Below are 25,026 nucleotides of genomic sequence, written 5' to 3' on the forward strand. Positions count from 1 at the left end.
AAGGGCCAGGAAGGGGACGGTCACACAGGAGGCATCCCTGCGCCTCATGCAAGAGGCCACCCGTTTTTTAAGGAGCCCCCCCGAAGCGGAAGAGTCCTATGGCTGCTACTTAGCCAGCAGGCTTCTTCAAATGGATTGGGAGCAGCGCCTCATTTGTGAGCGACTATTTGGGGAAACAATCCAGAAGGGGCTGCAGGGCACGCTAACACGAAACACCCAACTACATGAGGCAGCCCCCCCTCCTCCTCCTCCTCCTCCTCCTCCTCCTCCTCCTGCCACAACTGAAACACCAGAGCCACAGCCTCCAAAGAAGGCTACAGGGAAGGCTGCAGGGCAGCGTGGAGGAAAGGCTGCAGGGAAGAGAAGAAAGTGATGACCTGGGTTCAGTCTGGTCTGACAGAAGACGCAGGCTGTTGTAGTACCACAGTCTGGGGACATCTATATCATCTGCTGGTGCTGTTGATCTCTGGGATTCTTGGACCAGATTGTGCTCCCTCTTATATGGACTCCTCAAGATCCCCATTTTCTTGTACACATACTTTTTCCAGCATTGACTTCCTCTTTATTTTATTTAGACCATAAATAAATGGATATTTTTTGAGTTTAGGTTTTTTATTTTAAATCATAGATTTTAGACACAATGTTTTAAATTAACAAGGGACAACAATCTCATTGATTTTGCAAAAACACAACAAAAATAGATTAAAATAATGTTAATAATGTTCGAGTGGTAAGTATTTAAAAAAAAAAAGATACATAACCAAAAACGGTTCTTTGGGTTAACTTTATATAAAAAAAATAACAAATCACTATAAAAACAAAAATTATAAAGGGTTCTTTGTGGTAACTTTACAAACATTAAAAAAAATTTAAAAAATATATATAAAAATGGGTTCCCTGTGGTAACTTTACAAAAAAATTTAGAGATAAACAGAAAAAAAGTTCCACAACAATCATAAAATAAATATCTGGATAAAAATTACAAGAAAAGATGACTCCACCAAAAAAAAAAAAGTTTAAAAAGTATTATTAGTATGGAAACATTGTTTTGAAAAAGCATACCATGTCATTCATGAGATCAAAGAGAAAAAGAATCCAGAAATCTGTTTGGGAGAACTCTGTTTGAATATGAACAGCAAAACATCTTCGTTCTTTATAGCATTCGTAAAGAAGACATTAAATGCGCTGCATTCAACGATCACAGATTTTGCAGCGTGAGGAATGTGCTACCTACAATACGAACACTAGTTTTACTAGACCGAGTGCTTCCGTTTAGTTTTTGCTTATGAGCATGCGTCGTTTTTTTGTCCGTCGGACTAGCATACAGACGAGCGGACTTCGGGGTCCGTCGTAGTTACGACGTAAAGATTTGAAGCATGTTTCAAATCTAAAGTCCGTCGGATTTGAGGCTAAAAAAGTCCGTTGAAAGTCCGGAGAAGCCCACACACGATCGGATTACCAGCCAGCTTTAGTCCGTCAGCGTCCGTTGGACTTTTGTAGACGAAAAGTCCGACCGTGTGTACGCGGCATAACACAGATTCCACCACCTCTGCTCCCATGGAATAATCTGATTCAGTTTTAATAGGTCTGGTTCCTGAACACTAAATTTGACCCCCTTTTCTCCTCTGTAAAATCTCTAGTGAACTGTCAAAAAAAGCTCCATATTTACTATTAGCTGTTTTTATGACTGGACCCCAATTGTATTATGTTGAGCACTTACCTCACACCCTTTCCCCCAACCTTTCACTAATGCCCTGTACACACGGTCGGACATTGATCGGACATTCCGACAACAAAATCCATGGATTTTTTCCGACGGATGTTGGCTCAAACTTGTCTTGCATACACGCGGTCACACAGAGGTGTCGGAAAATCCGATCATTCTGAACGCGGTGACGTAAAACACGTAGGTCGGGACTATAAACGGGGCAGTAGCCAATAGCTTTCATCTCTTTATTTATTCTGAGCATGCGTAGCACTTTGTGCGTCATATTTGTGTACACACGATCGGAAATTCCGAGAACAGATTTTGTTGTCGGAAAATTTTATAGCAAGCTCTCAAACTTTGTGTGTCGGAAAATCCGATGGAAAATGTGTGATGGAGCCTACACACGGTCTGAATTTCCGCCAACAAGGTCCTATCACACATTTTCCGTCGGAAAATCCGACCGTGTGTACGGGGCATAACAGTTTGACCCTTTGGATAAGTTTATTTTAGCGACAGCTCCTGCCATCCTTCTGAAAAGTGATCTGCAGTAGATCACTTTTTAAAGGCGTTTAAAGCGGAGTTCCACACAAAAATGGAACTTCCGCTTTTCGGAACCCTCCCCCCCTCCGGTGTCACATTTGGCACCTTTCAGGGGGGAGGGGGGTGCAGATACCTGTCTAAGACAGGTATTTGCACCCACTTCCGGCATAGACTCCCATGGGAGTCTATGCCTCTTCCTGTCGCACCGTGCTGTCTCCTGGGAAAAACACAGCTCCCAGGAGATAGCGGGGACCATCCAGATCGCGCAGTGCAACTCGCGCATGCGCAGTAGTGAACCGGGAATTGAAGCCGCAACGCTTCACTTCCTGATTCCCTCACCTAGGATGGCGGCGGCAGCTGCCGAGAACCGAGTGGGTTCTCGGCGTCGCCTGCCGACATCGCTGGACCCTGGGACAGGTAAGTGGCCATGTATTAAAAGTCAGCAGCTGCAGTATTTGTAGCTGCTGGCTTTTAATATTTTTTTTTTGGTTGCTGTAGGTGGACTCCCTCTTTAACATCCAGTGAGGAGGTGACATTTTGCCCTCTTGCTGCCTCTTTTAACCCTGTAAATGCCACCCCACCATGCTCCAACCACAGCAATGCACGCTGTTGTAGAGCAGTTACGGCACATTCACTTGAGTGGGTCGCGTTCAGCAACAATACTGTGCGAGTGAGGAGGGCAGGTTTGTTTGCTGGCCCCCCCAAAATATTGAGCACCAGATGCCACTGCATTTCTTCTGGATATACTGTGTTGTGGGGGCGAGTCTTGGCGAGCAACCATGTGTGGAGACCATTAGCTGTCTAAATCTCACCTGGAGACGTTATTTTACCATTGATGTCAGGGACTACTTTTGTGACCTGTGGCACTCAGATTATCGGTGTATCAGTAGCTGTGCTACACTATTTCTTGACTTGATCTGTTAATTTAGTGAATACTCTGTTTGCAGTCTCAATAACCATTTACTGACAAAAAAAAAAAACAGAGTTAAGGGAAAGAAAGACCCAGCTGTGCTGTCTGTCAGAAGTGCCTGAGTTCAGCTTTGAGGCTAGCTTCCATTCTATGTGTTTTACTGTAAGGAAATGCATACTACTGCAGTGCAGTGCCAATCATGCACAAATACAGTGGAATGTACCATGTGCTTCGTTAAAATTTTGCTACGTTGTGGTCTGTTGACAGCCCAATAAAACTGATTGCATTAATGCAATGCACCATAATAAAGTGTGAAGGGGGCTAAAGCTAACATGTGCAAAAGCTAATTCATTGCAAAATAATAGGCTTTGATTTTATAGCTGCCTTATTGAACTCACGATATGTAAAACAATAGTTGCCAACATTGTAAAAAAAAAATGTGGGACACTTTTGTGGCTGTAGGCGGAGCTGTCCAATAATTAGGGGGCGGGGCATTCGCCAGCAGGCGTGGCCTATCAAAAACAGACAAGTGCGGCGCGCGAAGCGCGCCGCGCCGAAAAATGGGCGTGGTTTACGCGAAATTGTGGGCGTGGCTTAAATGGGCGTGGCTCTAGAGGGTGTGGTTAGAGTCTGAAATGAATGAGGGATGGAGAGAGGGGGAGAGAGAGGGAAATGACGGGACAGCAGCCCCAGATCCTACACAATAAAAATATGTGTATTCTAGAAAGTTTAACAATCAGCAGATAAAGATACTCCAAACACCTGGTGTTAATGCTTCAATCATCCCGGCACCATGGTTGTTATGGTGTCAGGATGATTGAAGTGCATTATTTCTATTATTACATTGTAATATAAAATGAAATCATTCAACTCACCATAATGCAGAATCAGTGGGATCCCCGAGCGTGTCACCTGCCACGTCGCCTGCCACCAGCCGTCCGTCCTTGCTTCAGATGTCCGAGCAGAGTCCGTCCTTGCATCAGGTGCCCCCAGCGGAGCCCCCCTCACACCAGGAGTCCCCGGCGGAGCCCCCCTCACATCAGAAGTCCCCAGCGGAGCCCCCCTCACATCAAGAGTCCCCAGCGGAGCCCCCCTCACATCAGGTGTCCCCGGCGGAGCCCCCCTCACACCAGGAGTCCCCGGCGGAGCCCCCCCTCACACCAGGAGTCCCCAGCGGAGCCCCCCTCACACCAGGAGTCCCCGGCGGAGCCCCCCTCACATCAGGAGTCCCCAGTGGAGCCCCCCTCACACCAGGAGTCCCCGGCGGAGCCCCCCCTCACATCAGGAGTCCCCGGCGGAGCCCCCCCTCACATCAGGAGTCCCCGGCGGAGCCCCCCCTCACATCAGGAGTCCCCGGCGGAGCCCCCCCTCACATCAGGAGTCCCCGGCGGAGCCCCCCCTCACATCAGGAGTCCCCGGCGGAGCCCCCCTCACATCAGGAGTCCCCGGCGGAGCCCCCCCTCACATCAGGAGTCCCCGGCGGAGCCCCCCCTCACATCAGGAGTCCCCAGCGGAGCCCCCCTCACACCAGGAGTCCCCGGCGGAGCCCCCCTCACATCAGAAGTCCCCGGCGGAGCCCCCCCCTCACATCAGGTGTCCCCAGTGCCCCCCCCCTCACATCAGGTGTCCCCAGTGCCCCCCCACTCACATCAGGTGTCCCCAGTGCCCCCCCCTCACATCAGGTGTCCCCAGTGCCCCCCCCACTCACATCAGGTGTCCCCAGTGCCCCCCCCCTCACATCAGGTGTCCCCAGTGCCCCCCCCCTCACATCAGGTGTCCCCAGTGCCCCCCCACTCACATCAGGTGTCCCCAGTGCCCCCCCCACTCACATCAGGTGTCCCCAGTGCCCCCCCCACTCACATCAGGTGTCCCCCCCTCACATCAGGTGTCCCCAGTGCCCCCCCCACTCACATCAGGTGTCCCCAGTGCCCCCCCCACTCACATCAGGTGTCCCCAGTGCCCCCCCCCCCTCACATCAGGTGTCCCCCCCTCACATCAGGTGTCCCCAGTGCCCCCCCCCCACTCACATCAGGTGTCCCCAGTGCCCCCCCCCACTCACATCAGGTGTCCCCAGTGCCCCCCCCTCACATCAGGTGTCCCCAGTGCCCCCCCCCACTCACATCAGGTGTCCCCAATGCCCCCCCCCACTCACATCAGGTGTCCCCAGTGCCCCCCCCCACTCACATCAGGTGTCCCCAATGCCCCCCCCACTCACATCAGGTGTCCCCAGTGCCCCCCCCCCACTCACATCAGGTGTCCCCAGTGCCCCCCCCACTCACATCAGGTGTCCCCCACTCACATCAGGTGTCCCCAGTGCCCCCCCCACTCACATCAGGTGTCCCCAGTGCCCCCCCCCTCACATCAGGTGTCCCCCCCCTCACATCAGGTGTCCCCAGTGCCCCCCCCTCACATCAGGTGTCCCCAGTGCCCCCCCCACTCACATCAGGTGTCCCCAGTGCCCCCCCCCTCACATCAGGTGTCCCCAGTGCCCCCCCCACTCACATCAGGTGTCCCCAATGCCCCCCCCCCACTCACATCAGGTGTCCCCAATGCCCCCCCCACTCACATCAGGTGTCCCCAGTGCCCCCCCCCACTCACATCAGGTGTCCCCAATGCCCCCCCCACTCACATCAGGTGTCCCCAATGCCCCCCCCCACTCACATCAGGTGTCCCCAATGCCCCCCCCCCACTCACATCAGGTGTCCCCAGTGCCCCCCCCCACTCACATCAGGTGTCCCCTGTGCCCCCCCCACTCACATCGTGTCCCACAGCGGTGCGCGCGCTCACCCCCCACCTAGAACCCCCGCCCCTTTCCATAACAGACTGGCAGCGGGGCGGGGGGTAGGCGGGGCGAGGCGGAGCGGGGCGGGCCGAGGCGGGGCGAGGCGGAGCGGAGCGGGCCGAGGCGGGGCGGGCCGAGGCAGGCCGAGGCGGAGCGGGGCGGGCCGAGGCGGAGCGGAGCAGGGGGTGGGCGGCGACGCAGAAGCTTCGTCTAGCCCCCCCCCCCCAGCCGTCTTCCTGAACTCCAACAAAATGGCGGCCGGCGGAGACAATGTCTCCGCCGGCCGCCGACCTCTAGCGGCGGCGGCGGCGGCGGCGGTTTCAAAAACCGGAACCGAATTTTTCGGGACATTTTCCGGGACGCCACAAATCCGGGAATGAAGTCCAAGTCCCGGGAATGTCCCGGGAAATTCGGGACAGTTGGCAGCTATGTAAAACATTTAGTTGGAAAATCTAAAGGTTTATACCTGAGCAAGTAGAACCCCAAAATCCTTTGCAGCATACAGGTTCTATAATGGTTGATTGGCAAGTGTGACTGCAGCCCTGCATTGATAGGACAACTCCTCCCATATCCACGGTGTATCTAAAGGATAAAAACACAGAACATTAAAAAACAAAACAAAAACATGAAAACTATGCAGCAACTCCATCTAAATCTGAAGGGGGGGGTCAAGTTTTTATTTTGGTCTGTATTTTGTGTTGGAAAAATGTGTCTTCTCTTTCTGTATTTCTTTGAAATAGAGACACTCAGCAATAAAAGCCCTGTTTTCAATAGCTTAGAGCAGGGATATGCAATTAGCCGACCTCCAGCTGTTACAAAACTACAAGTCCCATCATGCCTCTGCCTCTGGGTGTCATGCTTGTGGCTGTCAGAGTCTTGCTATGCCTCATGGGACTTGTTAATTGCATATCCCTGGAGTAGAGGAAAGGGGTCACTAGAATAGAATGTTAGAAAAATAAAAAACGTACATTGGTTATAATCCTTCCCCTACTCTGTTCAAAATGGAAAAATGATTTTGGCTGGAGTTGGAGTTATTTTGTATTTGTATATAAAAATAGAAGACATGCATGAAATACATGAATGAGCTCTTAAAGTGTACAGTGAGGTAAAAATGTATTTAAACCCTCTGCTGATTTTGTATGTTTGCACACTGACAAAGAAATGATCAGTCTATAATTTTAATGGTAGGTTTTAGGGTTGTCCCGATACCACTTTTTTAAGACCGAGTACAAGTACCGATACTTTTTTTCAAGTACTCACCAATACCGATTACCAATACTTTTTTTAATGTCACATGACAGTGTTTTTTAAAAAAATTTTTACAATTTTTTTTTTTGTTTTTTTACAATGCTTTTTCTTTTTTTTCTTTTTTTTAGGGAGGGAGGGAGTGGATGAAGTCTGTGTGTTTTTTATTTAAATTCTTATTATTTTTTACAATAATTTTGTTTTATTATTTATTGCAATACTTTTTTTTTTTAATCAGCCCTGTTGGGGGGCTTTGTGAGATATCAGGGGTCTTAATAGACCCCTGAAATCTCCCCCTTGAGACAGAGAAAGAGACCGAGGATAGAGATTCCCCAGTCCCTTTCTCTGCAGCCTCAGCTGCACTGAGAATGAATGGAGAAGAGACAGCAGCTCCTCTCCATTCATAAACTGAGACATCGTAATCACAGGAGGTTACAATGTTTCAGTTATGTGAATGGACAGAGTCAGTGATCACTGACTCTGTTCATACATTAAAGGGAGGAAGAAAGGAGGGGGACAGCAGAATGGCGGGGGACACAGAGGAAGAAAGGAGGGGGACAGCAGAACGGAGGGGGACAGCAGCAGAACGGAGGGGGACATGGAGGAAGAAAGGAGTGGGACAGCAGAACGGAGGGGGCATGGAGGGGGACTGGAGGAGGATGTGGTGACAGTCAGAGGTGATCGTGTGTGGGGGAGTTACAAGCACAGATCACCGCTGTATAGATTTCACTAAAGCAGCTGAAAGAGGGGGGGGGGGGGGTGGGAAGCTTGTAACTCACCGATCACCGCTGACTGTCCAGGTATCGGGTGAAGTATCAGGAGCATTTGCCCGAGTACAAGAACTCGGGCAAATGCTTGGTATCGGTGCCGAACCTGATACTAGTATCGGTATCGGGACAACCCTAGTAGGTTTATTTTAACAGTGAGAGACCGAATAACAACAAAAAACTCCATAAAAACACATTAAAAAAAAGTTATAAATTGATTTGTATTTCAATGAGTGAAAAAAGTATTTAACCCCTTCGCAAAACATGACTTCTGGTTCTTCTGGTTCTTCCTCCAGTGTTCTCGTCCGGCATCTTCCTCCGCGGCGTCTTCTTCCCTTCTTCTCCTCGGGCCGCTCCGTATCCATGATGGCATGGAGGGAGGCTCCCGCTGTGTGACGCTTCTCCTCTTCTGACGGTGATTAAATAATGGGGGGCAGGGCCACCGTGATGTCAGAAGGGGGCAGGGTTATGTAACAGGTGACCCTGCCCCCTCTGACGTCACGGGGAATGCCACAGGGAAGTCCCCATCAAGTCCCCGTGCATCAGAGGGGGACAGGGTCACCAGGTGCCCCCCCCCCGTTATTTAAGAACTGTCAGAAGAGGAGAAGCGTCACACAGCGGGAGCCTCCCTCCATGCCATCATGGATGCGGAGCGGCCTGAGGAGAAGAAGGGAAGAAAGCGTTGCGGAGGAAGATGCCAGACGAGAACACCGGAGGAAGAACCAGAAGAAGAAGATGGAGGAAGAAACCGAAGGAAGATAGAAGATAGAAGAAAGAAGAAGCATTTAAATAAAGGAATTGTCAAAAAAATGTCTCTTGTCATTTTTAACATCTTTGACAGTTTTTTTGTGAAATGGTAGGGGTACCCCCTCACCATTTCCCACAGGGGGAAGGGCTGGGATCTGGGGGTCCCCTTGTTAAAGGGGGCTTCCAGATTCCGATAAGCACCCCACCCGCAGACCCCCACAACCACTGGGCAAGGGTTGTGGGGATGAGGCATGGGGACAAGGTGTTTTGGGGGGCTACCCCAAAGCACTCTCCCAATGTTGAGGGTATGTGTCCTGGTATGGTTCAGGAGGGGGGGCGCTCTCGTCCCCCCCTCTTTTCCTGCGGCCTGCCAGGTTGCATGCTCGGATAAGGGTCTGGTATGGATTTTCTGGGGGACCCTACACCATTTTTTTTTAATTTTGGCGCGGGGTTCCCCTTAAAATCCACACCAGACCTGAAGGGTCTGGTATAGATTTTGAGGGGGACCCCATGCCATTTTTTTTTTTTCATTTTGGCTGGGGTTCCCCCTAATATCCAATCCTGGTATGGAATTTAGGGGGACCCCCCACGTCATTTTTTTTTTCAATTTTTTCAATTTTTTTCAATTTTGGTTCTGGGTTCCCCTGTGGGGAATTCCCATGCCGTTTTTATCAGTGAACTTTTATGTGTATTGTCGGACCAGCAATTCATTAATAGCCGCGAGTAGTTTTAAATGACTTTTTTTCCTTTGAAATGTCATTTTGCTGTCAGACTGTTCTAAGCACGGGAAACATGCGCCCCTTTACAGGCATACTATAGACACCCCCCAGGTACGAAATTTAAAGGAATATTACACTTTTATTGTTTCACTTTAAGCATTATTAAAATCACTGCTCCCGAAAAAAACGGCCGTTTTTAAAACTTTTTTTTGCATTGATCCATGTCCCCTGGGGCAGGACCCAGGTCCCCAAACACTTTTTATGACAATAACTTGCATATAAGCCTTTAAAATTAGCACTTTTGATTATTCATGTTCGTGTCCCATAGACTTTAACGGTGTTTGCGTGTTCTAATGAATTTTTTGCCTGTTCACAAGTTCTGGTGCCAACCGAACAGGGGGTGTTCGGCTCATCCCTACTTGGCTGTCACTTGGCAACTCGAAGTTTCTGCTCCCTCCATAAATTTTCTATAGGATTAAGATCTGGAGACTGGCTAGGCCACTCCATGGCCTTAATATGCTTCTTCTTGAACCACTTCTTTGTTGCCTTGGCGGTATGTTTTGGGTCATTGTCGTACTGGAAGACCCATCCATGACATATCTTCACTGTTCTGGCTGAGAGAAGAAGGTTCTCATCTAAGATTTTACAATACATGGCCCCATCCATTGGCCCCTGAACGCGGCAAAGTCGGCCGGTATCTTTAGCAGAGAAACAGCCCCAAAGCATAATGTTTCCACCTCTGTGCTTGACTGTAAGGATGGTGTTCTTCGGGATTATAGTCAGCATTTTTCTTTACTAAGTACTATGTCATGTTTTGCAAGGGGATCAAATACTTATTTTACTCACTGAACTGTATAGCATTTGTTTTATGTGTTTTTTCTGGATTTTTGGTTGATATTTCATCTCTATCATTTAAAATACATCTATGTTAAAAATCATAGACCCTTAATTTCTTTGTAAGTGAGCAAAATAATTATTTTCTCCACTGTATTGTTGAATAAATGAAATGCAAAGCCACAGTCTGCCCCCCCCCCCCCCAAAGCCTGAAGGACAATAAACTTGCCCTTTGCTTAGAAAGTTTGGAGACCTCTGCTCTAGGTTATTCCCTTCTTGGTTGGGCCTGTACACACACACACACATACTTTTTAAAACTAAAAAACACATCTCAGAAGTGCTACAGAGACAAACAACATCAGAACTAATAGGCTTAGAATTACAGGAAGAGTACCTGTAATATGTTAGCTCACCTGCATCCAGCTTTCCCTGTTCCAGATGTTATTTTTGATGATCCTTTGGGGCAGACATATTTGGCTGCTGCTGCACATGACATGCACTCTGTATCCACCTTTAGCAACTTTCTTACATCACAGCGCTTGGTTTTAACCTGTATTCAAAAATAGTGTAAATAAAATATTAATTTACTGTATATAGGGTGGAATAGGAAATAAAACATACAATACAGAAACTGAGCAAAAATACCATAACAGCATAACAACACAGAACGCTTTGGATAGCGATTTGATGTGGGTGTGCGAAAGGGTCAATTTATAACTTTTTTTAAATGCGTTTTCTAGATATTTTTGTTGTTATTCTGTCTCTCACTGTTAAAATAAACCTACCATTAAAATTATAGACCGATCATTTCTTTGTCAGTAGGCAAAAGTACAAAATCAGCAGGGGATCAAATACTTTTTTCCCTCACTGTAACTGTGGTAGATGGGATTTGTATTAGCCTTGGAGTTATACTGATGGCCTTGTGCTACGGTTTTGTGTTGTTTGTTCGGTATGCCTGGTTGTCAGGCTGTTGTATATTTACCTATTGTGAAAACAATAAAATACATTTCCCACCCCAAAGAAAAGGAGTACAGGCCGGTGTTAACCAATTTACTACATAAATTAATAGACCAGTGATGAAGCATTATAAAATTGGCCACCAGTAGCACAGCTATAAAGAGCAAGGCTAAGCATAAATTTATCAGAGGCAGAGCACAGGCAGGGTTTTTTGCTCAAGAACCTATCACACTTCAGAGGATACAGCAGTGTAAATGTGCTCAGTAGCAGGGCTATTTTCCTCAGGGATAATAGGCCCAACCAGTGTATGTCTAATTTACATTTTTGGTGATACAGGGTTGCGGTGAACATGAAAATTATTCTTTTAAACAATACAGCTGCTTGCTGTGAATAAAACTTTCAAGAACAGATGGTGAGTTACATGGTGAGCATACCAACTTAAAAAAGCCCAACATAAACAAAAATCAAGAAACTCCCCAAAAAATTACCCCCACCCCTTTTTAGAGGAGCCGTACAGCAATAAAAACAAAAAACAAACCAAAAAATGTATTTTAACCACCTCAGTGCCAGAATGTTACACCCCTTCCTTACCATGCCATTTTCCAGTTTTTGTCACTTTGATAGTTTAACTGTCAGTTACTCTGTCATACATCACTGTACCCAAATTAAATATATATAATTTTTTGAGACAAATTGAGATTTCTTTTGATGGTATACAATAACCACTTTCTTTTTTCTTTTTTTTTTTATGTTTACTACGTAAAGTTAAAAAGGCCAAAAAAAAAAGTTCCCTTAATTTCTGTTAAAATAAAAATACCAGAACAGCACAAACACCCCTCAATAATGTAGACGCTCCATGGAGAGCTAATGTTCTGCTACAATTACAAAAGAAAAAACGTGTTAGTACTGCTGGTTGGTAATATTGTGTTATTACAGTCTAAAAACTCAAATCACTTTTGTGATATTCTTGTTGTCAGGCTTAATTTGGCATTACTATCTGGGGCTACTCCTTACTTAAAAGTTGTGTTTTGAAAATGTAAAGGATTTTTGTTTCCATTGAAATTGAAACCTATGAAATAATATATCCATTTCAATTTAAAGTACTAAAAATGAAAAGAGATATATAATATGTTAGACTACAAATGCTAAAGGTCACACCAACATACCCTTGCAAAAAAAAAAAAAAAAGAAGACTGACGTCCTATGGTCGGAAATTTTTGGGGATAGCATTAAAAACAAGATCATAATCACTAAAATATAAATAAATAAATAAATAAATAAAAACAGAACAAAGACTGACTATTATAATGTGACCTTCTGCCATCCTGACTGCCTAGATACACAGGACATCCTCTTTTCCTGATTTTCCAGATGGCCTCAAGCCAGTACACTTAGCACTGTTTTCCACAGCCTAGACAGCAACAGGTGAATTACTGTACTATAATGTTTGCCTTTGTAGCAACACTGTCTGCCAAGATTGCATAGAAGTATATACAACTCCAATACTGCACCATCTCCTGGCTGATAACTGGGTGGATGACACACAATAAAACAAAAAAAAGTTGTTTTGTGCAGTTTCAGGTACTTGAGAAAATAAATATAAATGTGTTCTAACAAATGGGCTTATAGTACCACACAGAATGTCTGCCAGCCAATGCCAGACTGTGACATTAAGAGAACACAAATAAATCCATTTAGAATGGCCCACACTAGCATTAAACAATAAGTTATGTTTTCCCTGCTTAAAGAGAACAATCACTTATGTGCATCTGCAATAATCTGAATTATCACTCTTATAGTGTTATAATAGTATGATCATATCTCCTAGGACTACTCTTTTTATTTTATTTTCTTGTATTCCCTCCTACCCTGCTCTTTCAGATTGTGTGTTAGGCTGAAGTGTTAGGCTGTAAGGCCTTCTTATCTGAGATTAGTGCAGTTATGTTCCTCCGGCACCCATGACAGGGTGTTAGTTAGCAGCCCGAAACTTCTTCAGGAAACCTGTCAGCCTCAATGGGGGCCCTAAAACCTGACACTGAGCTGACATGTCTACTCTGACAGGAAGAGAATAGAAGTGAATAACAGCACACACACACACACTTGTTCATAAGATGTAAAACTGCACATCAGATATTTAAATAATAATAATAATTATAATTAATAATAATAAATGCTCATTCCTGACCAGTTCGCTTACATTTCTCTAGGAGACGAAAAGTGAGGAGGGGGAGAGAAGCGCAACAACCATAGTGTAGCATGTAAAGTGTAATTGTAATAGAAAATGTAAAAAAGCACTCACAAAGTTAAAATAGAGCTCAAAATGACAGTCAGGTAGCCTCTGGGACAAACATGCAACCGGGATGCCTTGCTTTGGCCACCACCAAGGGAGCGGAGATGGAATGGAAGCAGAGGCTGAAGAAGAAAGGTTGCTTTGAAACACGTTCCTGTTCCAGCTCCAGAATTTTCCTACTATATAAGGTGGCTTCATATCCTGGGCCCTGTGTTCCATTCATGGCTTTGGCTCTCTGGTGAGGCTACCTGACTGTCATACTTAGCTCTATTTTATCTTTTGTGAGTGCTTTTTTATATTTTCTATTAAAAATTACACTTTATATGGTACACTATGGTTGTAGTGCTTCTCTCCACCTCCCCACTATTTGTCTCCTACAGCCACACTGCACACCCCTGCTGGAATGAAGCTGCACTTCCAGAGTTAGATTAATGGTGTTTTGTATAAAACGCTGGGCTACCCGCAAAATCTAGCTTACATAAGCTTCATCTGTCATTTTGCTTCATATTGTATCATACAGTTTAAAATTGTTTCACATTGTTTTACATTGCTTCACATTGTGAACTTACATCTAGCTCATTAGGGCACCGAATTCTGACCGGCATATCTGTGTATGGGGGTGGTTTCAGTTCAAGGGGTTGGTGCGCTGTGATTATTCTGGGTGTTCCCACCTTTAATCCTTTTTTCCTTGATCTCTTTAATTTCTCTCACATCACCTGGTCTGTAGAGGCGTAACCAGCAGCTTGCATGCGGACATTTCCTCCACATATAGTACTGAGTGCCCTGGGTCCAAACACTGCCCAAGTCTACCATATTTTCCATTCTGCAACCTATTATGGCACAGAGACAGGTGGTGCTCTGTAATACACCCTCAGCTGCTAGGTGGTGGACAGCAGGGACATGCAGTCAGGGGAGGCAGGTGAGGCATAGCCTCACCTGCCATGAACATGAAAAAAAACAAAAACAATCGAGCTTCGAGGGTTGTAGCTCAGCGACCTGGGGTCATATGGACTCCAAATTTGGGGGGTAGGTAGCTAAAGTCCTACCCCACCACTGGGGGTCCTGCCAAATATAGTTCGGGAGATACTGGGCTTCTTGTGCAGCCTGTCAGAAGCTACAGAGTGGCCGGTATAAATACAATCTGGCACACTCTGTTTGCAGCAGACTGAGAGGATGAGCTCACAGTGCCTCTCACTTCTTGTCAGTTGGGCTTGGTTGGACAAACACTGGGCACACTCATCTTGGCCATCCCTTGCAGTCTACTCCTACGCTTTTTGACACATCCCCACTGCTGGGTTGTGTGTCTCCTTGGGGCAATCCAGGTACATATACATTATTTTTTCATGTTCCTACTGCGATTGGGGGTGTTTTGGTCCACTTCCAATCAATCTATTTGGTTACTCATGATTTCTATTACTTATTTAGATTGGAGCCCCTGCGGTTTCCACCTATCAGGTGGACATCCACCCACCTGGAATTATGTACATGGTTGTTGTTTTCCACTGGCCCCACTTCAGCTCCCGGTATGCAGACCATTCGGTGGCCCACGTGCTCCGACTCACACGCACATTGCCGCACTCTGCAACTGAATAAGTTGGTTGGAGCTGCATTAATTTTCATCTCTTTTTGTAGTTTCCCTTAGCTATTGGGTGACCTGATCTTAATTACACGCTACATTTATGTCCTTTCGCAGATTTTACTCAATCATGCATCTGCCCCTGAAGATTGGCTAGTACGCCATGAAACGCGTCGGTCACATACAGATGCAACATGATTTTATTCTAGGACCCACCCTGGTTTTAATGTTTTCACTCGTGAAAGGATTGTATAGCAATGCGATTGAGTAGTCGCTTTATTGTGTTTTGTGGTTTTCTGCATCATGCTTTGTTATACATGTCTATTATTATGTATGCCTACTACTATGTATGTATTTTCATATGCACGCTCTGCTGGGTGTATTATACTAATAAACACATCCGTATTACATTGTCTTATCCCTGGGTCCTTTCATGCATTTCTCGTTTAAAGTCCCAAACCCCGTCCTTCAACTCACTTCTTGTCAGAGACACTGAGCTCAATGGACAGCTTGGAGCCTTGGACCAATGGTAAAGCACCATTGGAACAAGCTGTCCAATAAAAATGCTGCAGTGGAGGCTCTCCTCTCACTGCAGCATCATAGAAGGTTGCATGTGTCTAAAAGACACATGCTCCCTTAACTAGAAGGAAAAAGCATGGGTTTATGGGTGTAGGATTTACCCATAATCCCATGTTTTTCTCACACAGTTAAGAGGGAGAATGAGAATCTACTGCTGATGAAAAAGTACTGTTTTAATCAGGCCAAGTCATATACTATTATGCTATATAACAATAATAATTTATTTATTATTTATCTATTTACTGTGAAATTACTGGTTTGAAGTTATAACTGCAAACTTCAGTAATTTGTCCGCTAAACCACCTGCTTGAGTACAATCTTTGAAAATATAATAAATGACCTTAAAAACAATATATAATAATTATTTGTATATTACCTATGGTAATTAGCCACTTGCCACCCTGGCCAATTCTGACACTTCTCTCCTACATGTAAAAATCATCATTTTTTTCCTAGAAAATTACTCAGAACCCCCAAACATTATATATATTGTTTTAGCAGACACACAGGGAATAAAATAGTGGTTGTTGCCACTATTTTTGTTACACAGTATTTGTGCAGCAATTTTTCAAACGCATTATTTTGGAAAAAAAATTTCATGAATATTAAAAAAAAAAGGTACTAAAGTTAGCCCAATTTTTTTGTATAATGTGAAAGATAAGGTTACGCCAAGTAAATAGACACCTAACATGTCACGCTTTAAAATTGCGCACACTCGTGGAATGGCGCCAAACTTCGGTACTTAAAAATCTCCTTAGGCGACGCTTTAACATTTTTTACAGGTTACAAGTTTAGAGTTACAGAGGAGGTCTAGTGCTGGAATTATTGCTCTCGCTCTAACAATTGCGGTATATGTAACCTGTGTGTACCTGGCTCTGATACTAGCCAGTGCCTCACCAGCCACTCACCTCACCACACGTCCCTGGTTGACAGAGACAAGAGCCAGAAGCTGAGTGTGTCCTCCTACATTCCGAACACCTGAGCCGTGTAATGAGATTGTGCACACTGAGCCTTGAGGAGGGGGTTATGTGGGTGAGTGTGGACAGCACCCTAATGAATGTAAAGACCCCCTTGCCCCTCTCTCCCCCTCCTTTCTCTCTCCCCACCCCCTCTCATTCCCCCCAATCTCTCTATAGAGGGGAGTGTCTATACCACCCTTTAGAATCCCCTTGCACCTTTGCAAACAAAATTGTCTGAGTTTGGGACAGATTCATGCACCTGTTGGAGACAAGTACATTTAACTGTTTTAGAAGGCAGCAACACTGAGGCTGGAATGTCCATACTGCACACTCTATCCTTACTGCAGCTCAGCATTGCTGAGCTCTCTCCCTGGCCACTGTGCCTGCCACACAAATAGGTGCATGGTCGAGGAGTATTGTTGTAAAACTAGGTCCCCATCAAGTCTGCTTTTGATTGACAGCGCACAGCAGTGGAAGGTTTTATAACCATCTACTTTGCCCACCCAACAAGTGGCCATGGAGGCTAGTTCCCCACTAGGTCCCCCTCCCAAAAAACTCATTTTCCCACAGTGGGTATTACCATATTTGGGTGATATTACCAGTAAACCAGACCACTTTGTTTACATTTAGGTTTTGGCTGGTAAATCTCCCTGACAGTTGAATGGGGCCATGGATAGAGCCCTGTGCGGGAAGCTGTCCAATTCATGAAAGCTTCTCGGCACAGACATGCCCCACTCTGAGCACTGGGTCTCTCTGTACTCTCAAGGCTGGTTTTAATGACTGACAGTTTTCTACAGAATTTGTCATGTGTCAGTAAGGTTACTGGAACTGTTGCAAATGCTTGCCTGGCACGGGTTTTAAAGAGACCAGAAAACAGTCATAAAAGGTTTGTTGAATTCCCCAGTATGTCTTTCACTCTCACCCTCCCTTATTTTCTCTTCCCCTTTCACTCTATTTTCCTACCCCTCTCATCCCCCCCTTTCTTCTCCCCTCTTTCTTTCTCTCTCTCCCTCCTTTCTCTGCTACTATATGAAATCAATGAAAAGTTACTGCACAGGTAACAGAAGATTGGCAGCAGCATTTACACAAACAGAGGCTTTGGGCACAGTTGTAAGGTAAGTATGCATCTGGTAACCGGAGCTAGGTAGGCACAAAGGTGAAGGAGGGGGGCAAAGAGTGCAGTTTGTTTGAATGCACACTTTTCTTTCACATCACAAGCAAGCCTAGATATTTTTTTAACCTGTTTTTCTCTGCTAATGTTAGCAATGTGCAGGCCACCATTAAAAATGCCAGTTGCCTGGCTGTCAAGCTTATCCAATAGCTTCAACACCTTCCAAGCCACTGGTCATGCATATGAAAAAAGTCAGGAGTTCCAGCTTGAATACCTGATCTAGGTCAGTTATTGAGATATTATTCAGGTATTGAAGCCAGAGATGGCCAGGCAAAACGGATTTTGATATATGTCAACAGCAGCCTACATTTTTTCCTCAGTGCAGGTATCAATCAAATAACAAGTGTGCACTTATCTAAGGGAAATGCCCCTGCAGGGTATTTGCTTCTGGTATTTCCCCAAATGGGTCTTAACCTTGGCCAGTGATAGCTTTTAGTGAAGACTGAATTGGATTGCATTGCATTTAGAAATATAAGAGTGGGGTACAGAGGCATAACTAGAACCTTTAGGGCCCTGGTGCAAGAAACCATGAAGGGCCCCCCTGATCCCCAGGCTGGGGCCCTTCATGCTGATCCCTAGGCCCTCTACTCCCTTTAATACAGTCCCACAGCTGGCCTCATTCCTGCTGTCTTAGGCACCCCGAGGGTGGCGGATCACTAGGGCTGGGTTGCAAGTGTGACCTTTGTGACTTTGGTAGCTATGTCACTGGTGTTAGTAGTTTTTATTTATTTATTTTATTTTTTTTTTAAATTGTTTTTATTTTTGATAATTTTATTTTTTAAAATTGTTTTGGAGCCCCATTGGGGAGCTTTGGTGAGATATCAGGGGTCTAAACAGACCTCTGATGTTTCACCTTTGAGACAGAGAAAGTAGATTGAGGTCACAGTCCTCAATCTCCATCTCTTCAGTCTCTGCAGCAAATAAAGAATGGACAGGAATAGCACAGAGCTTCCCGTTCATTCACAAACTGAAGCATAGTAAACACAGTTTACTATGCTTCAGTTATGAATGAACAGTCAGTGATCAATACTGGTAAATGACACATTTACTGGCCCCTTCCTCCACTCTCCATCCTGACACATCTCCTGCAGCAGCTGGGGGGAGAGGGGGAAAGTGCTGCGGGCGAAGAGGGGCCAGGAGAGCACACAGGGGCCGGGGGGGGGGGGGGGCAGCAGGACCTGGATAGGAGGGGTGACATATAGAGAAACTGATCCCCTCAATTTTCCTCCTGCTGCCACTGAATGCCTGCGGAAGGGAGAGGGGAAGCAGGCTTTCAGTGGCTGCAGGAGGAAAATGTAGGACACCTGTTCCTCTATATGCTGCTGCCCCTCCTATCTAGGTGTACAGGGGAGCTGCACGGGCCTGGAGCATGGGGCCAGGTCGCACTTTGCAGCATAAATTATTGTAGTGTTGCATTTTTTAATGAAGGTAGACTTTAACAGACACATTCTTTAAATTAAAACATAAAGCGAGGTCAGCAATTATTTTACTGGTATGGCTAAAGGGTAAAAGAAAGACTCAAATTTATTGGGAAATATTGTTGTTTTCAGTTTTTTTATAGGGCTGTACACATAACCAAAGATCTAGGAAGGAAGATCACTGTTCGGGTTGGCTTATCAGCCTTCTCTGCAAAGCTCACGTGATCAAAGGGCTAAGCTTTCCGGGGAAAATTCTGGGACTTCTGGGAAAATCAGTAAACCAATTACTCAAGCAGGAAATGACATTTTCAGGGGCATTCTGTACACCATCTGTGTACAGAACACCTCCAGATAGCCATATTGTATTTAACAGAAAACTACAGTGCTACAGATTGAAAAGAAAATGTTTTTTAATAACATTTAATTACAATATGACTTGTGTCGCAATTGTATACACTATATTATTTTTTTTATTTGCTCATTTTTTTCCCACAAAAGTGGAGTTACCCTGTAGCCTCCCTGGCGGTTTTCCCGAGTGTGGCTCGGGGTTAAAATTCAGTACCATTAGCGGTAACCCCGAGCCACACTCGGGATCGCATTGCAGGATCCTGGGGCGGCGTTACTTACCTTGTCCCCGGGATCCTGCGATGTCCCCCACAGTGTCCGAGGGCTCCGTCCTCCTCCGAAGCCTCTCTGTGCCAGGCTCCGTTCCCTGCGAGCGGCGCGACGCACAGGGGCGGAGCCTGGCGGCAAATTAAAAAAAAAGTAAAAATCATAACACATACAGTACTGTAATCTTACAGATCACAGTACTGTATGAAATGATTTCACATCCCTTTTGTCCCCAGTGCTTTGGCCCATGCCCTGCATGCAGTTTTATATTATATATACTGTTCTTTCTGCCTGGAAACTGGAGATTGTCCATAGCAACCAAAAAGTGTCCCTTTACGTCAAAAGTGGCTTTAGACCAGCTAGACAACAGCGATAGTAAATTAGAACACTTGCAGAATTGAGCGATAGTGAATTGTGGGGAAATGTATTTTATTACTATTTTTTTTTTTTTAATTATTTATTTTTATTTATTATATTATAATTTATGTTTTTGTGTTTCAAACTTTATCATACCCGGGATATCTACTAGACTCTGGTTTGGACAGATTTAAGTGTGTTATTGTTAAGATTTACAGACCTACAATATAAAACGCCAAATTTCCATGCAAAATAATGGTACCGCTTTCAGCACCTAAAATCCGAAATAATCATACCGCCAGGGAGGTTAAAGTATAACCAAAGGCAAAACTTTTTTTTTAAAGTGTGGAGAGGAATTAGAACCCCTGTCAGTTGTTATTGTTGTCTGGGCCCCCGTTAGAGAGATTCACCCTCTCTGTTTGTCCTGTTTACTATTAAGTAAAGTAAAAGAAAATCCCCAATTTTGGGTTGTCCCCAGAAAAGTAACAGAGGGGGAAATCTTCTAATGGGGACACTAGTTCTGGGGACCCTGGGGGCCCCCAAGGAATTCCCTTAATTTGTACGGATTTCCTTTCCTGTTTGTCTATGAGAAAGGAAGAGAAGGGAAATTTCCGCAATGAGACACAGATGGCGAAAAAAAAATCTGGCAGGGGTTATAAACCTCCCTTTCTCTATTCAAAATGAAAAACAAATAAGTTTTGGCTATAGTTCTACTAATGCAGCAAATGAAAGACACATCATGCTTACTTCCCTTTGACACCAGAAGATGTTCAGCAGTGCCATCAGCACAGAACTGACAGAAACCAGTAGGACCCAGGTATACCCATCTACTTTCCAGAGAAGTGGCCAGAAGTGGTCTTCAAGGAAGAATTGCAGCCAAAAAGGCGCGGAATCAAGGCTAAGTGACTCAACTATGCATGAAAACATAAGAACTGGGATGCAGAAAAACAGCAGCAGGTGCTCTGGATTGATGAGTGAAAATTTGAATTTTTATTTTTTGTATTATTCATTCTTTATTAAAGGGGAACACATACATTATAACTTGTGCATCTTAAATACTTTAAACCTCATTAATAGGTAATACATTCTTATCCAACAGGTTAAAGCTATCAGCATTATAGTATTTCATAACAACATCTTACTCTGAATATCTTTCCCCTCTCAATCAAAAGCTCTTGTACAAAAATAGGCTGCTCTCAGACTCATAGAATAAGACCTCCTTCATGGTATCTCTGTGTAGTAGTAAAAATTTTAAGCCTTCTCACTTCCTTTTTCCTTCTTTTTCAAAGCAAAACCCAAATCCCAAACAAAAACAAAAACAAAAAACAATTTGATTTGATTTGGATTTCTCTTCTGTTCATTGACTTTCTATTTTATTAATTGATAAAAAACAGTGAGAGACAGAATAACAACAAAAATATCAAGAAAAACACATTTCAAAAAAGTTATAAATTGATTTGCATTTTAATGAGTGAAATAAGTATTTGACCCCTTCGTAAAATATGACTTAGTATTTGGTATTTGGTGGCAAAACCCTTGTTGGCAATCACAGAGGTCAGACGTTTCTTGTAGTTGGCCACCAGGTTTGCACACATCTCAGGAGGGATTTTGTCCCACTTCTCTTTGCAGATCCTCTCAAAGTCATTAAAGTGGTTGTTAAGCCATTCTAACCAGTATACACCATCAGCACCGCCTCCCATTGTCAGGGCAGCCAGCAGAAATTTTTTGGCCCCTTACACAGCTTTATTCCTGGCCCCCCCGAGCCAGACCACCAACATTCCCCAGTGTGGCCATCCTACCGAATCAGCACACTGGCCACCTCACCTGTACGCACTCAATCCCGTATATACAGTGGGGACGGAAAGTATTCAGACCCCCTTACATTTTTCACTCTTTCTTATATTGCAGCCATTTGCTAAAATCATTTAAGTTCATTTTTTCCCTCATTAATGTACACACAGCACCCCATATTGACAGAAAAACACAGAATTGTTGACATTTTTGCAGATTTATTAAAAAAGAAAAACTGAAATATCACATGGTCCTAAGTATTCAGACCCTTTGCTGTGACACTCATATATTTAACTCAAGTGCTGTCCATTTCTTCTGATCATACTTGAGATGGTTCTACACCTTCATTTGAGTCCAGCTGTGTTTGATTATACTGATTGGACTTGATTAGGAAAGCCACACACCTGTCTATATAAGACCTTACAGCTCACAGTGCATGTCAGAGCAAATGAGAATCATGAGGTCAAAGGAACTGCCTGAAGAGCTCAGAGACAGAATTGTGGCAAGGCACAGATCTGGCCAAGGTTACAAAAAATTTCTGCTGCACTTAAGGTTCCTAAGAGCACAGTGGCCTCCATAATCCTTAAATGGAAGATGTTTGGGATGACCATAACCCTTCCTAGAGCTGGCCGTCCGGCCAAACTGAGCTATCGGGGGAGAAGAGCCTTGGTGAGAGAGGTAAAGAAGAACCCAAAGATTACTGTGGCTGAGCTCCAGAGATGCAGTCGGGAGATGGGAAAAAGTTGTAGAAAGTCAACCATCACTGCAGCCCTCCACCAGTCAGGGCTTTATGGCAGAGTGGCCCCACGGAAGCCTTTCCTCAGTGCAAGACACATTAAAGCCCGCATGGAGTTTGCTAAAAAACACCTGAAGGACTCCAAGATGGTGAGAAATAAGATTCTCTGGTCTGATGAGACCAAGATAGAACTTTTTGGCCTTAATTCTAAGTGGTATGTGTGGAGAAAACCAGGCACTGCTCATCACCTGTCCAATACAGTCCCAACAGTGAAGCATGGTGATGGCAGCATCATGCTGTGGGGGTGTTTTTCAGCTGCAGGGACAGGACGACTGGTTGCAATCGAGGGAAAGATGAATGGAGCCTAGTACAGGGATATCCTGGACGAAAACCTTCTCCAGAGTGCTCAGCACCTCAGACTGGGCCGAAGGTTTACCTTCCAAAAAGGCAATGACCCTAAGCACACAGCTAAAATAATGAAGAAGTGGCTTCACAACAACTCCGTGACTGTTCTTGAATGGCCCAGCCAGAGCCCTGACTTAAATCCAATTGAGCATCTCTGGAGAGACCTAAAAATGGCTGTCCACCAACGTTTACCATCCAACCTGACAGAACTGGAGAGGATCTGCAAGGAGGAATAGCAGAGGATCCCCAAATCCAGGTGTGAAAAACTTGTTGCATCTTTCCCATAAAGACTCATGGCTGTATTAGATCAGAAGGGTGCTTCTACTAAATACTGTTAAACACACCTGTTTATGTGTCAGCCCCCTCCCCCACACACCTGTATATATGTCAGCCCCCACACACACCTGTTTATACATCAGACCCCCCTCACACACCTGTATATATGAAAGCCCCCCTCCCCAACCAAAGATTCTGGCCCCTCCCTGTACACAAAACACCCCTCTCCATTTCCTTCACAGCTCCTACTTGTAAAGAAGATCTTCCTACCTGGTCCCAGCTTGTTTCACAAAGCTGACATGTTGCTGGCACTGAGAAGCACAGTACATGGGGGGGTGCACATACACATAGTAGCCAGAGGTGGCAGTAAAGAACTTGATGTATGAGCTCAATGCCACAGAGAGCTAAATCAGCCAAGATTGATTCTGTAATACACAGCACGGCTCCCCTTCACCCGTCCTGCCTTCTTCTGGCCCGGGTGGGCCCCGGGGCCCCTTACAGCTGTAACAGCTGTACTCCCCTGATGGCGGCCCTGCCCATTGTAGTATCCCCCTGTGTGTGACTTATAAAAATAAATGCTGCAAGAACCTAATTTCACTGCCGAGATTGCGATCACATGACTGACCAGCTTTCTCCTTTTCTGCTCTGAGAGATGCAGCGGGCGGGGCTGAGATTCCCCTGCTGATGTCAGTCTGGAGGGGAGGAGGGTGGGAGGGGGGGGGAGAGAACTGGCTGGTCATGTGATCTCGGTTCTTAAACTAGTTTACAGTATTTTATATGTATAAATCATTCACAGAGGGGGACACTGCAATAGGAGGCAGTGCTGATGGTGTATACAGGTTAGTGTTATGAGAACAGCAGGAGGGGGAGGGGAAGCTCACACACAGAGAGGGGGGGAGGAGGACACAGAAGCAGAGAGGAGAGCAGATAACAGGCTGCTGATGACAGAGGCACGTAAACTGACCACTGTGTCTGGTCTCAGCAGCCATGATACACCGTGGTCAGTTAACAGAGGGGTGGGGAGAAACTGGCAGGATCAGCCAGGTTTTTTAGGTTTTACAGGGGGCCAAATGACACATGATAAGCATGGTGTCATGTAACATGCTTTAAAGGAGCAGGATCCATTTTTAAAAAAATTGGGTTAACAAACGCTTTAAGGTTGATGGTTCTTCTTGAGCCACTCCTTTGTTGCCTCGGCCGTGTGTTTTGAGTCATTGTCAATAGTTTGTTTCAAAGCACCACACGGTAAGTACAGAAACCACAAATCTGGCAAAACTATAATGGAACAATTCCACAGAAATTTCAAAATAGTACCTACCAGAACATACAGAGGAGGCAGATATATGCGGAAAGTCTCTGTACCCTAGGTGACTTTTTACCCGGCAAGTGCCGTTCGTGTAGGAAAAAAAAGGAGGTGGTGGAAAAAACGCCCACTTGGGTCGCACAAAGACAGAAAGTGTTAGGAAATAAAGGATAGCAGAAATCAGAGGAGGACCAAAGAGAGGAAGAAAATGAGAAAAAAAAAAAGTGAAATTAACTTATAAAAAGGACCTAAATCAGCAGCTCCTTGTACTCCTCAGACTAAACAAATTTGTGCCAGTAAAGCCACTTTTTAAGGAATTTCTCCAGGAGTCCTTTCTCCGTAGC

The 25,026-nt window shown here is 45.2% G+C and overlaps 1 protein-coding gene across 1 annotated transcript in view; it reads right to left on the reverse strand.

The window, feature by feature from the left end:
* STAB1 (stabilin 1) overlaps positions 1–25,026 on the reverse strand; it is a 508,133-nt gene that overhangs the window by 464,700 nt on the left and 18,407 nt on the right. The window contains exons 2-3 of the mRNA XM_073592448.1: positions 10,666–10,802; positions 6,407–6,522 (exon numbers count right to left, since the gene is read on the reverse strand). Of these exons, the coding sequence (XP_073448549.1) occupies positions 6,407–6,522; positions 10,666–10,802 (253 nt within the window). The remainder of the gene's footprint in view (positions 1–6,406; positions 6,523–10,665; positions 10,803–25,026) is intronic.

The sequence above is a fragment of the Aquarana catesbeiana genome, linkage group LG07, assembly GCF_042186555.1.
Source record: "Aquarana catesbeiana isolate 2022-GZ linkage group LG07, ASM4218655v1, whole genome shotgun sequence".
Lineage (NCBI taxonomy): Eukaryota > Metazoa > Chordata > Amphibia > Anura > Ranidae > Aquarana > Aquarana catesbeiana.